Genomic DNA, 18,852 nt, shown 5'->3' with positions numbered 1-18,852 from the left:
GCGCAAGGTCAAACCACAGGAACTTTTGCTAAAAGCGAACATGCTCACACTACTCACAGCAGCAGCATTTTCTAGCTACAATGCTTCTTAATGGCACAATTAAATGTAGCTAAATTAAAGGAGTCATGTCATAGTCAAATTACAATTTTTGACTTTTGACATATAAGAGGTCGTCATACTGTACGAATACCCTGTAAGCTTCGAACCGAAAACTTCATTGTTAGTCCAAAAACAGCTTTTATCAAAACCAAGCCCAGATAATGACTCATTGTGGAATGTGCCTTTAGGTGAAAGAGCGCCTCTGCAGAAGAAAATCAACGCCTACTTCATCATTGCAACTTTGGCCCCGCCCACTGGCGTGTTAGTGAGATGACAAGGAGAGAAGAGCAACTTCACATTGTTTCTCTTAGTAGGATGAAAAAAAATCTGCTATTTAAACTGTGATTAAATTATAAATAGAAAGCGATCAAATAACGCTCCCTTTACAATCTCTAGAGCTATGACTCAAACAGCGCAAGTTTATCAGTGACTGAGTTCTGGACTCGCGCCAAAACTCCTGTAATAATCAGCGAGTCTCTTATTTGCATTGTGTTTGCACTGTTAGTTATGATGAAAGCATTCGCTAGTGAGCAGAAATTGAGTTGCAATGATGAGATCACTGCATTCAAGCGCTCAACATGTCTGTAATCGACAAATGCTCATCACTGCAACCTTTCATGCCTAGATCTAAATATAATGCCATTGATCTAAATATAATGCTATAGTCAACCTTTTTCATGATTAGTTAAACTTGAGAGCTGTAATAGTAAAAAATGCAAAAAGTTTTCGAGAGAGTTACACATGTAATATTTAGCTAATTCATATGCAAAGATATTAGCCAATCACATCAGTGGGCGTTTACACTGAAGTCTCACAGCCAATCACAGCAGTGCGAATTTACAATGTCACAGCAGGACACGCCCCTTCAAACAGAGCGTTCAAATCAGAGGGCTAAATCAGGGTAGGAAAAATGCCTTTTATTTCTAAATTATGACCATTCTTGATGTAAAAATCATACTAACATTGAAAGTGCATTACAGGAAACATTATAAAACAATAAAACAATCCAATTCATGACTCCTTTAATGTAAATCTGATGTTCAGTACTGTTTAAAAGTTTGGGGTCTGTAAGATTTTTTAGTTTGTGCATTTATTTGATCAAAAATACAGTAAAAGCAATTATATTGGGAAACATTTAATGACATTTAATTTATTCAGTGTCACATGATCTTTCAGAAAACTTTCTAATTTGCTGATTTTCGGCTCAAGAAACATTTATTATTATTATCAATGTTGAAAACAGTTATACTGCTTAATATTTTTGTGGAAAACAACAGCATTTATTTGAAATAGAAATCTTTTGTAACATTATAAATGTCTTTACGGTCACATTTGACCAGTTCAATGTATCCTTGCTGAATAAAAGTATTTATTTCTTTAAAAAAATCTCACTGACCCAAAAAAGTTTGGCTTAAAATAAACAATGTCATCTAGGGCCCTATTTTAACGATCTGAAACGCAAGTGTCAAAGCGCGAAGCGCAAGTAACTTTGTGGGCGGGTCTCGGCGCTGTTGCTATTTTCCCGGCGGGAAATCTAAAATGGGTTGGTCTGAAGTAGCTTCATTATTCATAGGTGTGGTTTGGGCGTAACGTGAATAAACCAATCAGAGCGTCATCCAACATTCCCTGTAAAAGCAGGTGCGCAAGTTCCATTATGGATTGCTATTATTATGGCGTATTTACCAGGCGCACGCCAGGAGCGGTTCACAGCCGAGGAGACTGATGTTCTTGTAAGAGCAGTGAAAGACAGAGAAGTTGTGTTGTATGGGGATGGGAGAAACCCACCCAAAATAGCGTCGGTTAAACAGGCGTGGGAGGAAATAGCCACAATTGTTTCATCAGCTGGCATCCCCAGGACGTCGCACCAGTGCCGCAAGCGCTACAATGACATCAGAAGACAGGGAAAGTCCAAGCTTGCCAGCATCAATCGGGCACGCCGTGTAACGGGAGGTGGATCTGCCTCTACTCAGGACCTGACGCCAGCAGAGGACATCGCTGCGTCCACCCTCACCGATTTTTTTTCCTGGTTCTTGACGGACAAACCAATTTGTTAGATGTCCTTATATACATATATATCTTGCCAGAAGTTGCCACTATTGGGCAAACAGGTCTCCTTAATTATTAGACTACAATTAGCCTGAATAATTTGTAAGCTAGATTTATGCCTATTTTTTCACATCTTCGTGGCACACCACAATGATTTCCGTCATCTCATGTGTTAATATTTTTTAGTGTAACAATTTATGATTTGCAAAAATAACTGTTGCATCTGTGTAGATTACATGAGCAAAGTGTATGCGCGTTGTGCACACTATACATTATGGTCAAGCATGCGCCCTTAAAATAGCATAATGAACAACGCGCAACGCGCCACTGACTTTAGACTAGGTTTTTTCTGGTCAGTGGCGCAATTGTTTAATGGAACAGCAAAATAGCACCAGGGATTGTTTGCGCCGGAACACGCCTCCTTTTTTGCGCTGAACCGCCCAGGTAGCGCAAGTTCATTCACTAGTTTAGCGACATGCTTCTGTGGAGGGAAAAGCGCGCTTTGCGCGGGTGCAAAATAGGAATGACACATGCGTCGGTGTACAAAGTCAATTGCGCTGGGTGCAAGATAGGGCCCCTAGACATTAAATGAATTTCCGTTAGAGAGATCAAATTGAAACAAAGAATGGTGGATTTTGTGCACAGTCATATACTGTATTTTATGGAAATGTATCATAATGATGTATCACATATCATAATGACAACTTCATTTCTTGTAATTGCAACTTTATATATTTTTTTGTAATTGAAACTTAATATTTGACAGTGATGTGACTTAATTTCTCATTTTAAGGGAGATTAAATCATTCTTATTTGAATTATCCCACAATTACCAATTTTATTACATTATTTTACCCTTACTTGGAAGCTTCCATAGTGTTTGTAGAGGCACTAATTAAAAGACAACCAACCATCTATCCGTTTTCTATTTCACACATTAATGATCAGTCGTGTCATGAGATAGATGGGACAAAATTAAATCCGCACATATCAATAATGTAAAGAGCTGAAAATAAACTGGTGTCTTGTTACATTAGTGTTCTCTTGGGAGAAAAACTGTCTAAGAACTCTTGTTACTTGATAGTCTGGGCATGCGTCTGTTTATGGCCTCCTTTGGTCCGACTATGTTATTGGTACTGGGATGTAGCAATTAGCTGCTGACATGTTGGGCCTTGACGCTTGAATGGATGATGCAGGTTCGAGTCCAGCCTGCAAAATGCAATTTTCCATAACTCAATACTGTTTCTCACAATATCCTGTTCAATATTACAGGTGAGGAAGTGAAGAACCCCCAGAGAGCCATTCCCATCGGGATCGTCTCCTCCCTCCTCATCTGCTTTGTTGCGTACTTTGGTGTATCGGCCGCCCTCACCATGATGATGCCATATTACATGCTGGATAAAAACAGCCCTCTTCCTGTTGCCTTTAAGTACGTTGGCTGGGAAGGAGCCACGTACGCTGTGGCGGTAGGCTCCCTCTGCGCCCTGTCCACCAGGTAAGCACTGATCCTACAAGTCGTTTTAAAACACTATGGCCCAGTTTAGAGTAGACCAGCCCCTGAATGGTAGAGCACTAAAAATGCACTTGAAATGAATAATTACCCATGTTCCTTGAAATGAATAGATGTAATTACCCTCAAGCCTGGTTGCTGTTTAAAAGACCTCAATCATTTTGAAAGCACAACCTTTAGGAAGTTGACCAGTCCAATCATTACATTTTACCAAGTGAACTCCGACAACCCAAGGGAGGTTGAGAGAGTGCAGTCCGGGCCGAAATTGCGTGACGGTGTGTGTGTATATTTATCTGAGGCAGCTCATATGAGCCCCTTGCTAAAAATACGAAAGGAAATTTGGTGTGCTGAGTTATGAATCCTGTTTCTCAGTCATGCAACACTCAGTCCAGGCCATGAGTGGGAATAAGACTTCATGCCACATTTTTTCTGTCCATAAAAGTCTGTCAGTAATTAGTCTCATAGTTATGACCTACATGTATATGCACTAGATGTTGTTGCTCAGAAATGTTTGTACTATGAAGCATGAATTGTGTGTAATCTATAGGGAAAATGTCTTCTGCATGATCTATCCGAGTCCTAAACCTTTCGTCCTTCTAACAACTTCAGAGCTACAGTGAATTTTTGGCATTTTTATCTTCAATATTAAAATACTATTTTGGAGTCCGTTCAAAAGTGAAGTGTGTAATTTTATGTTCAAATACCTACCTACTTTTGAATATAGTCATGAAGTCTGGTCCACTTGTTCGACCAATGTGTATGATTAGGTTTTACTTGCAGATTTATCTGATGTACATGATACCATTATAAACAAAAAACTTTCAATATTAAATATTCTGCTTATTGGGATATGGTTTATTTGCTGCTAAATGCTGCTAATGTCATAATCAATATTTACTCGTCATTTTCATTAATTTTGAGCGTTTAATTTTAGTTGACAAAAGGAATATTTTAGTTGAGGAGAATACAAAATTGAACCAATATTTGTCATCATAATCATCATTATATAGAAATAGTCCACACCACAGCTATGATGATAACGACACAATATCGTTGGAATCACTTTCATATTTTTTTACTAACTTAAAGGGTTAGTTCACCCAAAAATTAAAATTCTGTCAATAATTACTTACCCTCATGTCGTTCGACACCCGTGAGACCTTTGTTCATCTTCGGAACACAAATGAAGATATTTTTGTTTAAATCCGATGGCTCAGAAAGGCCGCCATTGGCAGCAACGAAATTTACACTCACAAAACCCATAAAAGATACTAAAGATGTCGTTACAAAGTCCATCTCACTACAGTGGTTCTACAATATTTTCATGAAGCGACGAGAATAGTTTTTGTGCGCAAAAAAAAATCAAAATAACAACTTTATTCAACAAGTTTTAGTCTTCCGCCTAGGCCTTTGACGTGAACTCCCGAAGCACCACGAAGCATGCGCGAGAATATGCCAGTGGCTGTGGCTGTGTTGCAGCCGCTTCCATTTCTTGTAGTTCACTTTCTGTATATTCAGGTTTCGAATAAGTACGGTTGGGCAAAAAAAATGCAAGTCCTCCTCTTCGTCGAAATCTGCTAACATATTTACGAATGATGTTTGATGTACAGAACCATCAATGTAGAATTCAACAGCTTAGATACGGCGCGTCTTCCTCTGCTTGTCAACAAAACTCCTCGCTTCCGGGTCATGTGTTGGAATGCCGGCTCTACGTCATATTCTCACGCATGCGTCGTGGTGCTTTGTGTGTTTGCGAGTTCAGGCCTTGGCGGAAGACAGAAATTTGTTGAATAAAGTCGTTATTTTAATTTTTTTTTGTGCACAAAAACTATTCTCGTCGCTTCATAAAAATATTGTAGAACGACTGTAGTGAGATGGACTTTGTCCAGTAATGATGTCTTTAGTACCTTTTATGGGTCTTGTGAGTGTAGATTTCGTTCCTGCCAATGGAGGCCTTTCTGAGCCATCGGATTTCAACAAAAATATCTTAATTTGTGTTCCGAAGATGAACAAAGGTCTTACGGGTGTTGAACGACATGAGGGTAAGGGTAATTAATGACAGAATTTTCATTTTTGGGCGAATTAACCCTTTAAAGGCACAATATGTAAGATTGAACAATGTTATATATTTTGTTGACTTGTGTACTTAAATCATCCCAAATGTTTCCAAGAATGTTTAAATCCAGAGAAATAAGCCATTTTAACTAGGAAACGTACCGTGTCCGTGCGTCGCCTATCGATGACATCATACATGCGTTACCCACAATTAAAAAATGATCAATGTAAAAAATTAATAATCAAAATAAAAAATCTTTTCTTTTGTAGAAACCATGGAAATACCAAAGACGCTTTAATACATTATGTGTTTTATTAGACAGGTGAGCAACTGTTTGGATACATTCATCGTCAGAAAACGAATCATTGTTATATAGCTTAACACAGTTAGTCTTATCGTTAAAATCTTGTTTACCATGAGTACCATGTTTTACCATGCCTAATATGGATCTAGCTTACTGCAGTGTCTCATAGTAGCCACCGAGCGAATGCACAGAGAAGCATAATAACATAACTTTAAACACACTCAAATGTACGTAATATGATAAAACTGCACTATGTTACCCCACATACGCATGTATATAAAGCGCACAATTATATAAAGAGAATGTTATTATCTGTTGGTGTGGACACTTTATAGTTATCATTCTTGGTGTGAACGACCTTAACACTGGTAAAAGCCTGTGCACCTGAATCCCAGAAGTTGTGTAACACCATCCAATTAAATTAGAAGCGTGTATTTGTAGGCTGATTTCCCTGAAGAGCAATCGCTGTGGCTATGTGGCGCTTTCAAAACATTGCCCTGTTTGTTTGAGTGGTCATCTGAGGTGGAAGGGGTGGTAGACACATCATTACTTGTGCAATGCCACTTGTTTACCACTAGTGCTTAAGAAATTACACGCTTCACCATTAAAATCATCCTTTGTATCATTACAAAATTCACTCTTGAATGCCAAGAGATTGATGCTTACGCTCTTGCAAATATTTTATCTTTATTATGTGGGTGGTCTAATCTCTCTTCGGATTGGTGGAGGTGGCCTATTTGTGGCATGTATCTATCTTATAATAACACCACAGCAGTGTATGAATGCACTATGTATGTGTCTCTCTTTTGCATGGCATGGTTTGTTTTCTCCGTCTCTCGCGGCAGCCTGCTTGGCGCCATGTTCCCCATGCCCCGAGTCATCTGGGCCATGGCTGACGATGGCCTGCTCTTCAAATACATGGCTGGGATCAGCGAGAGAACAAAAACACCCTTACCTGCCACTATAACAGCAGGCTTTGTCGCAGGTGAGAACGAATTTTAATGCTACTAATCTACTGACGTCGCGTTACGTTTGCGGAATCGTGCATCCGTCCACTTGAGCATGGCGCATGGAAAAACAACATTTTCGCCGCACCAAACTTAGCTAGCATGGTCTGGGTGATGCAGCCTGCCCCCAAAAGCTTCGATGGGATTATATTTTTCATAAATAAACTTGATTTATCCCCTTTCTGCCTTTGCCACAATCTCTGGCAGTTGGCTTATGTGTTTATTTCTATTTTCTTTTCTGCTCTCTTCCTTTTTTTGATCATCCCATGATCAGTCTCTTGGGGTCCTTGTTCCCCCTCCCACGTATAATCTTTGCCATGGCCCGGGACGGTCTGCTCTTCTCGTTTCTGGCACGGGTGAGCGAGAAGAAGACGCCCATCGTGTCCACTCTGGCCTCCGGGGTCATTGCTGGTAAGAGCAGAGGAGTGCATTGTGGGAATGCAAGGTTCAGCTCCAGTGGGCTGCTTTTGTTGCTGTTAGAAACACCAGCCTGTACATATCTATAGGGAGGAGGTTGGAAACTCACTGTTTATAAGACAAACATGGAGCAGTTGCATGTAATTGGAATTATGAATGTTATTTTTTTCTTTTTAAAATTATTCCAGTAGTTTCCTGGAAGAAAAGCTTGTAAGACAGACTTTTCTTTCAATCATTTTTTTTATTGTGCAAACATAAGGTGATACCATGACGTCAGTTTGACCATACTAAAGACCTTGTGTATAGTTTTGTTTCCGTTTCATGCATTTAAAGGGTTTAATTGCTTATGCTTTTAGCCCTTTCCATGGCACTTCAGGTTTTTTCTTCTTAATTTGTTCTATTATTATCATTATTATTTTCTACCCTAAAGGGACATGGTGGTGAAATTTTTTCAAAACTTTTGCGTTCCCTCACAAACATATGTGCGTTTCCCAAGCGGCAACCTCCCCCAGTTTCTCTTGAAGCCAATACAGAAGTGACTTAAACTGCAATTCATCGACTGGCCGCTAGGGACAGGCTCCAAAAGGGAGCAGAATCTCATTGAGCCCCATGTTAAAATGCCCAACTTTACAGCAGAAAAAAACATGTTTACAGTCTATACGGCTAATTTTGCCCTTAATGACAACTGTGAGGGTTTTTTTTTTTATATAACTCATTCGTTTACATTAAATAAAGCCTTAAAGTTCTGCATAATTAAGGGCGTGGCCACTTTGAGTCACAGGTGGATTGCCGTTTGTCTGCTGTCTGTTAGTCATCACGTCACCTCAGCTCCACCCACGTCCCGCTTCTTTGCCCATTTTCTGTTAACCGGGTGTGGCAAAACTTCAAAACTGCTCTTCAGAATCATATGGGTGACGTCACGGACACTACGTACATATTTTTTTACAGTCTATGGCGTATATAACTTCAGTGATTTAGCATTAAGCTTTGTATCAGTAGAAACCCGGTAGTATATTGGAATTATGGTACTTTCCCCCCCCTCATGTCCCCCTGAGACGAGAGAATTATGCAGTTTATTTCTGGAAAAAATCCTCCGATGACAAATATCGTCATTTTGCGTCATCGGAGGATTTTAGGCCAGAGGCCAGAGACTACAGGAGCTGTTCCGCATGTTTTCAACCCGCCCACAGGGGAGGGATCTCACTCACAGAATGTAAATGCGCACACATTTAAATGAGCAAAGTGAGTGTTTCAACTTTTCAATGAAATCCTATGAAAGTTTAGCATCCATATGCGATATGAAAACTTGGCAGACTGGACACGCGCCGAGAATGAATGCCACGCTTACCTCAGCTCTGCTCAGCTCTTCTCTCGTGATGAATGAGATCTGACTCCTGCTGCGTCTGTGCTGTGACTTTCGTTCGGCTAACTCACACTTTATTGAAAAGACACGTTCAGTTTTTAATTGTAGTGTCTATTCTCTAACTAAACAAAATTATTGTATTACTATGAATATCAAAATGACGTTGGGGTGGAGCCACGGTGAAAAGGAGATAACCAATAGCCGTGGCTTTGGGAGTGGCCTCGTAGAGCAGCGAAGCAAGTGCATTCTGGGAGTTGTTGTCTTTCATCCACATGAGACAAAAATACATTTTCTTTTCTCAGTCTAGAAGGCACCAAATTCAAAAATAATTTCACATTTCTACTACATAAATGACACAGTTTAAATACACATTCATCTTCCCAGCACTGAAGTGCCTCTTTAAGTCTAAGTTCAAAATAAAACTCTATGAACCACTCCATTTTTAACGTACTGAGCTGTTTGAAACATTGCCAGTGGGACATCATTTGCGTATGAATATTTTTGTGAGCGAATGCAAAAGTTTTGCGAGGGAACAAATATCTTTGCGAGGGAACGCAAAAGATTTAAAAAATATTTTTTACCTCCCATCCTACATTTTATCCACCATCACGTCCCTTTAGGGGCTCCATACTTAGCCTTCAGAATATAACTAGATATAATTTTTATAATTAATATAAGTTGACCAATTATTATCATTGAAATATACTTTAAGTAACATTTCCATTAGAAATAAATATGGGTAAATCTGACCCCTTAATGCAGCCTTGGGGAAGTGAGTATATAATATTATTTTTATTTTTTTTCTATGACAAGGAAATATGAAAATGTATTTATGTAATTGTTATATTTTCTTTTACCTTTAAAGGGCACCTATTATGCCCCTTTTTACAAGATGTCATATTGGTCTTGGGTGTCCCCAAAATGTGTCTGTGAAGTTTCAGCACAAAATACCCCACAGATAATTTATTATAATGTGTTGAAAATGTCATTTTGAGGCCTGTCTATAAAAAGTGCTGTTTTGGTGTGTACCTCTTTAAATGTAAATGAGCTGCATATCCCGCCCCATCTTTAGAAGAGGGCGTAGCATATACATCTCTCCTGTGCATGGCAGATTGCATACAGGTCTCACAGGGCGGGTCTATGTTAAAATGGCAGTGTCAGTCAAACCTTGCGGGTGGGCCTTTGCAGTGTGATGTCACACTGCAGAGAATCTGAGAACAGCTTGTTCTGAAACACTGCTTATGATTTTTGGGGATTAAAAAAAAAATACTGGGTGGATTTTTATCGTTATAGTGTGGTTGTTTACACACACTGTCAACACACATTTATGTTCAAACATCATGTAAAAGCGGATTTTGCATAATAGGTGCCCTTTAAATAAGTATATGTCATGTTGACCTAAACAAAACATGCATGTTCTCTACACAGAACAGATAATTATGAAACTGTTCATTGTAAATATCAAATATCAAACTATCCCCAAAACAGATGACCATATATCCGATCCACTTCCTTCCTTTGCAGCTATCATGGCTTTCCTGTTTGACCTGAAGGACTTGGTTGATCTGATGTCTATAGGAACTCTTTTGGCCTACACCCTGGTCGCTGCCTGTGTTTTAGTACTCAGGTTGGCGGATGCATATAAAATGACTGCATGTTAAATATTTGTGTGATTACAATTAGGCTATTCACAATCCCTTTCTGTAAAAATAATGTTGTGATCTACAGGTACCAGCCCGAACAGTTTTCTCAGACATATCACATAGCAAACACACAGGAAGAAATGGAAATGAGCGAGACCATAAGTGTGCCTAGCATGGGGATTCTTCCCGGCATGGAAGAGCGATTCAGCTTCAGAACAATGCTCTTCCCTGACATCACTGAACCCTCCAACCTGTCAGGCTTCATTGTTAACATCTGCACAAGTCTGCTTGGTATAAATCAGCGCGATCCCGCATTATTAGTGCTTTATGATTTCTTTCAGTTGTTTTCTGGAGGTTTCTAAGCAGCGTCTGTTCCAGGTGTGCTGATCCTCGGCTTCTGTCTGTTAGCCGTCCTGGGTGGAATTGCAGTGTGGAATATTGTCACTCTCAGTGTCCTGTTCAGCCTGTGCGTCGTTATCACGCTTCTCATCTGGAGACAACCTGAGAGTAAAACCAAGCTCTCCTTTAAGGTTAGACCTCAAGGCGGAATACAAATGCAGATAAAAACCAGGTTACCAGGATGTGGTCACACCCAATAAAAACAGCTCTTTTAGAGGTAGATTAACTATTTATAGAGTTAGTTTCATTCAGTCTAATGTTGATAATTAACTATTAAACACAATGAGAAAAATACTATGTCTTATGTTATTATGTTGGGTCATGGGTTATGTTGATTTTTGTTTTTGTCCAGATCTATATTTATTTATCTAAAAATATATAAAAATGCAATTCATTCATGCAACTACTTGAATGGATCTCTTTTGTGACGAGCATGTTTTTCATTTCTGTATTGAGATTATTTTTTATATTTAATTTAAATTTAAATATGTGTGTATGTATTTATGTATGTGTATTTTTAAGTTGTATTTATGTATGGGTATTTTTTGTTTGTATTTATGTATGTGTATCGTAGAAAAAATATTTTAACATCACAGATCATGAAAATGTAAGTACTCATCAGTCATGTAATGTGACCAATAAAGTAATTTGGTACAGTCAACATGCAAAAAAACATAGCAGGAAATGAGAGGACCCAGAATGTCATGACTGTGTCAAGGTCAAAGTCTCTTTAAATATCATACAATTTAATGTTGCGTTATATGACTTCCCAAATACGTTAAGAAATTTATGAATTTATAATTCATGATATTTATAAAAATGTTACCTTATTAAACCACATTAGACCATCCAGTGTTACTGTTAACTAAAACATTCCGGTAATTAAAATAAAGATAAAATAAAATATAAGAAATAGATGAAAAATTTTTGTCTTGGCAACTAACTGAAATAAGTTAAGTCATAAAATTACCAAAACTTAAAGGATTAGTTCACTTCAAAATGAAAATTTCCTGATATTTTACTCAACCCCATCTCATCCAAGATGTTCATGTCTTTCTTTCTTCAGTCGAAAAGAAATTACGTTTTTTGAGGAAAACACTCCAGGATTTTTCTCCCCATCACAGACTTCCATCGCAACCAAAATGTTGAAGGTCCAAATCAATGCAGTTTCAAAGCGCTTCGAAGGGCTTCAGAGGCTCTGCACGATCCCAGACAAGGAATAGGGTCTTATCTAGCGAAAAAGTATATACTTTTTAACCTAAATTGCTTATCTTGCGCTGCTCTGCGACGTGCCAATAATTGTGCAATCACGTCGTAAAGGTCACGCTAGACTTAGGCGGAAATACCGCCCCGTGTTTTCAAAGTGCACATGCAAAGACTAATACAAACCTTTCCGATTGCGCAATCCTGCAATTTAGGTTAAAAAGTATATTCATTTTTGTAAAAATTGAAAATGACAGATGGTTTCGCTAGATAAGACCCTATTCCTCGTCTGGGATTGCGCAGAGCCTCTGAAGCCCTTTGAAACTGCATTGATTTGGACCTTCACCATTTTGGTTGCCATGGAAGTCAATGATGTGGTGAAAAAAAATTTCCTCAAAAAACTTAATTTCTTTTCGACTAAAGAAAGAAAGACGTGAACATCTTGGATGAGATGGGGGTGAGTAAAATATCAGGAAGTTTTCATTTTGAAGTGAACTAATCCTTTAAATAATAAATAAATATAACATTTTATAAAATAGCACATAACAAAAATCACTACAACTTAAACTATAATTGATACAAAATCTCCAAAAGTATTGTAATAAATACTATAATAGTATATCAGTAATACTGAATTATTTTAAAAACCTTGCCATGTGTTTTTTTAGACTCTTTTTATCAAATATTGTGTATATATAGTATTATATATTATATTGTATCTTATATTCTTACTTTGTTCATTTTTATTTTTCCTGCTCGTTTAAATGCTTTGGCAATACAATGTACAATTTGTCATTCCAACAAAGCTCATTTGAATTGAACATCTTCCAACAGGTTCCTTTACTTCCGTTCCTCCCGGTGGTTAGCATGTTTGTCAACGTGTACCTGATGATGCAGCTGGACAGGGGAACCTGGATACGATTCGCCATCTGGATGTCTATAGGTACAGTACATGGTCCTACACGAGCCAGTATGCTTGTCCAGAAACTTTTTGAAAACTGGTCTGTCTACTCGCAAACCCTAGTTGTGTCAAATATAGGCTTTCGGTCATTTGACGATTATGAATGGCCTCCAGGGAAGCACTTGGCACGTATGTGGTCAATCATTTGTTGTATTATCCCTCTGTTCTCTCCAGGACTCGTAATCTACTTTGGCTATGGAATCTGGCACAGTACTGAAGCTGCACTGGCCCATTCCAGTATGGACGAGGAACTGAGTGTGTACAAACCCGCCTGCGGTCTAAACAGGGACAGTGTGACCCCGGAGAAGGAGGCTTTCCTCTGTAATGGCCACGAATCAGGGCTTGATGAGGACGGAGATCTCTAATGTGGAACAGTGTTACGATATTTACTCGAACTTTACATTAAAGCACACCGCCAGGAGGTTGTGAGGAGCACAGGCCGTTGGAATCGAATCATATGGAGCTCTTTGACCGCAATGTCTCTTCCTCGTCTAAGGGCTCTGTTAAGTGCACACTACATGGGTGGAAGTATTTGAGTATTCTCACAACTCTCAAGGGTTTTGTTTCTTACGCAAGAAATCTCGACGAAACCAAAACAGGCACAGGACCTTTTATTAAGTGGCTTTAGAGAAAAAGAAATGTGAGCTGCAGTATTTGATGTTGACGGCTGCTTTTGTTAATTGATATAACTGAACTTGTGCCTTTTGTCTTACTATTGCAATTGAAGCTTAATCAGAGTTGCTCTTTCTGAATGTTGGATGTCATTGGGTTTTACGTATCTGAGCGTGGTCTCACAACAGATCAAATCATGCTTGGCTTTTCTGCTGAATTTGTAGTACTGTCTGAGGTCCCATTTAGGAACCTTTTCTGGCTGGTTTGAACTGCTCTAATCCAGAATTTGTAGGTTTTTACTCGTCCACACAGATTAGACCTTCGGGTAGTACTGCCACCTGGTGGTCTGGTTGAGCAGTTACCAGCGTTAGTTGCTTTTATCTGTCACAGTGCTGGCTACTGTGTCTCTTTCTATGCAGATGGAGTCTGCTTCCTCGCTTCTGTCTTAATGTCACTAAATCAGGCATTTTTTTTTGAATATTTGGAGAGAAGTTCATATCTAGAGGTATATTTTGGTCATTTTAATTGTTTGGACGTATCACATTGTGTTTTTGTCAAGCTCAATATTTTACAAATTAAAGGAATAGTTCACCCAAAATTGGAAATTAGCCCACAATTTACTCACCCGGCCTCAAGCCATCCTAGGTGTATATGTCTTTCTTCTTTCAGACGAATACAATCGGAGGTATAATAAAAAATGTCCTGGTTCTTCCAAGCTTTATAATGGCAGTGAATAGAGGATTCGATTTTGAAGCCCAAAAAGTGCATCCATCCATCATAAAATATATCCATACGGCTCCGGGAGGGGTTGAAATTGACCTGCTGAACGAAACGATGTGCTTGGGTTAGAAAAATATCCATATTTCAAACTTTAAAAACTAAAATAACTAGCACAAGTCGACTAAAAGAGTAACCCCTGACGCGATGTAGGAGTAGCGTAAGCTTTGAAACCTCTCGTTCAAACAAATAAGGCTGGGCAATAAACTCAAGGTCCTCGTCTCATATATCCAAATCTTTCAACATTTCTCTTTAAAGAAATCTTGGTTTAGACTTCTTATTCGTGACTGGTGACCGGTGTCTCTGCGCGTTTGCGTTCGTCAATACACCATGCGTCAGGATGGGTTACTCTTACATTGTAAATCAATGCGTACCGCATATAAGTTTTAAATATGGATATTTTTCTCACACAAATGCATCGCTTCGCTTCAGAAGGCCTTTATTAACCCCCTGGAGCTGTGTGGATATCTTTTATGATGGATTGATGCCCTTTTTTGGGCTTCACAATCTCACCCTCCATTCACTGCCATTATAAAGTTTGGAAGAACCAGGACATTATTTAAACCTTGTGCATCAATTAAAAGAAGTTACACATAGGTCCATAGAGGACAAAAATATCCATGTCGAAGAACTGTCATAAAAATTTATCTTGGGAGCACCGACTTAAGTTTTGTCTCATTTTAAAGAAGGCCCATGGCAAATTATTGTTAAAGGTCAGAAAGTTTAAGTTTAAAAAGTGAAACCAAAAAAAAGTTATAGAGGTTTACGTTTATGAATGAATTTATGAATAATATTTGATAAAACATTGATTTTTTTTAAACATGTTGAACTCTAAAACTGCTAGAAAATCAAAGCCACAAATCTAAAAAAAGCGGTGTTTCAAATTTGAGGTTGACATGCCAACTTTTCCCCATTAGATGCCAGCAAAACTCCACTAATACACACAGCGGTTGGATTTGTGATTTGCAGTTGAGTTTTTCTCTCAAATATTACAAGCACACACACCCACACACAATTTCTTAATTACATACACACACCACACTCTGACATCCATACTAACACAGTTACAGCTGCATCATTGATCAAATTGGCTTTATAATATGCATTGACAGAAAACAGGAAATAAAGTAAGTATTTGCTTTATAGGTCAAACCTGAAAAAATGGCACCATCTGGTAAAATTTTTTAAAAATTTACATTTTGAAGCCTTGCCAACAGAATAAAAGCAAATTAACAAAGGTTGCATCATTTTATTGTTAAATGGCAATGGGATTGAACATTTCCGTTTCAATGGGGACATTTTTGTCCAAACAATGCTAAGAGGAAGTATTTTGTGTACCTAGTGCAACATTTTTTTTTTAAAGGAAATGGGGGTGAAATAGTAAAATTCCAATAAAAATACACACCTGTGGCAAATTGTATGCAGTTAGCATTACCACAGGCAAAGTTATCAAAAAAACTAAACTGAAAAAGCCAAAAATGTCCATAAGGATGCACAAGGGTTAATATATATACACGATTGTATTCATCTGAAAGAAGAATGTCATATACACCTAGGATGACTTGAGGGTGAGTAAATCATGGGCTAATTTTGGGCTAATTTTCATTTTTGGGTGAACTATCCCTTTAAAAATTTGACTAAAGAGTGTTGGAATATTTTCTTAAGATTTTCTAAAGGTTTTTGAAAGAAGTATTATGCACCAAGCAAATCAATTCAAATACTGTAAAAACAGTAAAATATTGAGAAAAATTATTTCAATTTAAAATAACCAAGATTTTTAATGTTTTTGAAAGAAGTTTCTTATGCTAACCAAGGCTGCATTTAATCAAATAAAGGCAGTCTTGGTTATCATAAGAGATTTCTTTCAAAAACAGTAAAAAAATCTTAATTATTCCAAGCTCAAGTACAATCGGTTGTCTAATTACTTATGCCACATTAGGTCTCCACCTAAACAAACTAGTCAAAGTTAGTATTTTTTAGTCAAATACATACATTATTCTTCTTCTGACAATGGCCTGCGAGTTCCAGCTGTTATAAATTGCTTTCATTGGGACGTCATGCTATTAGGATAGAGGTAAGAATATTGTTGAGTATAACCTTGGCAATGTTAAATATAAAAAAATATATGATTGTTATATAATGGTCATCCCAAATGTTTAGAAGCAAGTATAGATATTTTTCATGTTTCCCCAACAATTTTCTCAGGAGCATGATTGCCATCTGTTTTTAGCTGGATTTCAAACATCCCTCCATCAACCAATCTGACCTCAGGATCATTTAGTCTAGAGTGTAAATGATGGATTTATATTAAGAACATATATTTATACGCTCTAGTTTAACTTCATATATTCTTACCTTCTGAAGCTGCAGCACATTGATTTATGCTGACAGTCCCTTAAAGGAGCAGTTCACTTTAAAATGAAAATGACCTCATGATTTACTCACCCTCAAGCCATCCTAGGTGTATATGACTTTCTTCTTTCAGACGAATACAATCGGAGGAATAATAAAAAAACGTCCTGGTTCTTCCAAGCTTTATAATGTAGGTGACAGGGTCCATTGTGCTCAAAAAAAGTGCATCCATTCATCCATCCATCCATCCATCCATCATAAACGTACTCCTCATGGCTCCGGGGGGTTAATAAAGGCCTTCTGAAGTGAAGCGATGGGGTTTTGTAAGAAAAATATCCATATTTAAAACTTCTTAAAGTAAGATATAGCTACCGCCAGACCACCTTCCGTATTCGCCTCTCGCAGTTCAGTGAGTAAATCATGGAGTAATTTAATCATGCAGACTTGATGCTTCACAATCAACCGCTCAATATACTAGCCATCTTTCTTTATATTCCATGGAGTAAATGATTTGTAAATAGCAAATCTTGCTCTTTATAATTCTGAAAGCAATAATGCATGTGCAGAGGCCTTGCTCACGTTTTATTTACATATATTTCATAGACTAAAATGTTTTCTTATGATAATATGTGATTATGTTTGTATTGAACTTTTGAAACATTGTAATTACTATATATATATATATATATATATATATATATATATATATATATATATATATATATATATATATATATATATATATATATATATATATATATATAGATAGATATCAGCTGGTTAGATAAAGATAAACATGATTAAATAATATAAATAATACATTTGTAATGAGGCAAGTAGTAATAATAACTAACAACAAAGTATGTGAGATTTATCCAATATTGCTTATTTACATACTATTAGAAGAAAGAAGAGAGCGAGAAATTATGCAATTAAAATATTAAACGTGTTATTATATCACCTGCTTCATTCTAAAGGTGTTTTTGTCGTTTTGTGTGTTTATTTTTGGACCATTTCAAATGTGGCGCATTCAGTATAACATTACCCATCTGGAGTGGCTTAAAGGTCCAGTGTGTAGTATTTATGAGGATCTAATGACAGAAATGCAATATAATATACATAACTATGTGTATAATGACCTTATATGGAGTATAAAGACCTTACATATGTTTTATTACCTTAGAATGAGCCATTTCTATCTACATACACCACGGGTCCCCTTACAGTGAAGTCGCCATTTTGTGCCGTCATGTTTCTACAGTAGCCCTAAACGGACAAACTGCTCTACAGAGCGCCTCTCTGCTCTCTCCGACGACAACATTTTTGTCCTGTGTCGGCCACCTTAGCTTCTCTATGTGCTCTGAAAGGGAGGGATGAGCGTTGGGTAAGGTTGTTGCAATTCGCAACCTCACCGCTAGATGCCGCTAAAATTCACACACTGCACCTTTAACGTATGTCTGCACTGTAAATGACTGTACCTAATGTTTAAACTTGATGCTGTAAATAAAATACATTTTGGAATTTATGTTTGTTATTTTTATTGTTTGCTTTAAATCAATTGCATTTTGTTAATTCATCAGAAACCATTAATTTAGCTTCAAAATATATAGTTATGGCTGTCGTTCTTTGTTGTCATGACAATAGCCGCTTGGTGACGGTGTGTTAAGCAAATGCGGTCTGATTGCAGTTCCCCGCTGTGGCCGGGAGAGGGCAGCGTTAACAGGTACCACACAGCAACTGCTGCATCCCGGATGAGAGAGAGAGAGAGAGAGAGAGAGGTGATCTGGAGAGAGATGCTCCACTCAAAGCATCACGCCGGAGCGAGAGCGTTCAGTCAGCGGGTCTGCTGTGGAAGAGAGCGGGCGGTGAGTGGGCTGAATGAGGGACGACTGAACCTGGGATGTTCTAAGGTGAGCGTCTGTTCATGCACTGAATTATGAGCGTTTTTGACTTGTGGAGAAATATTTACCTGTACGGACGATTGGAAGCGAATGCATTTTGAATCTAGTGCTATTTTGCTGTTCAAGGACACGAACTTAATCTTAATGTGATGGCAGATGACCCTAAAAGGCTTTTTGAGTTTACTTTTGTTTTATTTTGTTC

General features: G+C 37.9%; 1 protein-coding gene across 1 annotated transcript in view; it reads left to right on the top strand.

The window, feature by feature from the left end:
* Positions 1-17,450, top strand: part of slc7a1a (solute carrier family 7 member 1a) — a 35,446-nt gene extending 17,996 nt beyond the window's left edge. Inside the window, exons 6-12 of the mRNA XM_079803766.1 lie at positions 3,418-3,640; positions 7,297-7,433; positions 10,327-10,429; positions 10,531-10,736; positions 10,824-10,975; positions 12,882-12,990; positions 13,183-17,450. Of these exons, the coding sequence (XP_079659892.1) occupies positions 3,418-3,640; positions 7,297-7,433; positions 10,327-10,429; positions 10,531-10,736; positions 10,824-10,975; positions 12,882-12,990; positions 13,183-13,373 (1,121 nt within the window). The 3' untranslated portion in view covers positions 13,374-17,450. The remainder of the gene's footprint in view (positions 1-3,417; positions 3,641-7,296; positions 7,434-10,326; positions 10,430-10,530; positions 10,737-10,823; positions 10,976-12,881; positions 12,991-13,182) is intronic.
* The last annotated feature ends 1,402 nt before the right edge of the window (positions 17,451-18,852 follow it).

The sequence above is a fragment of the Gobio gobio genome, assembly GCF_949357685.1.
Source record: "Gobio gobio genome assembly, chromosome: 22".
Classification (NCBI taxonomy): Eukaryota; Metazoa; Chordata; class Actinopteri; order Cypriniformes; family Gobionidae; genus Gobio; species Gobio gobio.
Note: the sequence above shows the minus strand (reverse complement) of the source record. Positions and strands in the feature narration are given on the sequence as shown.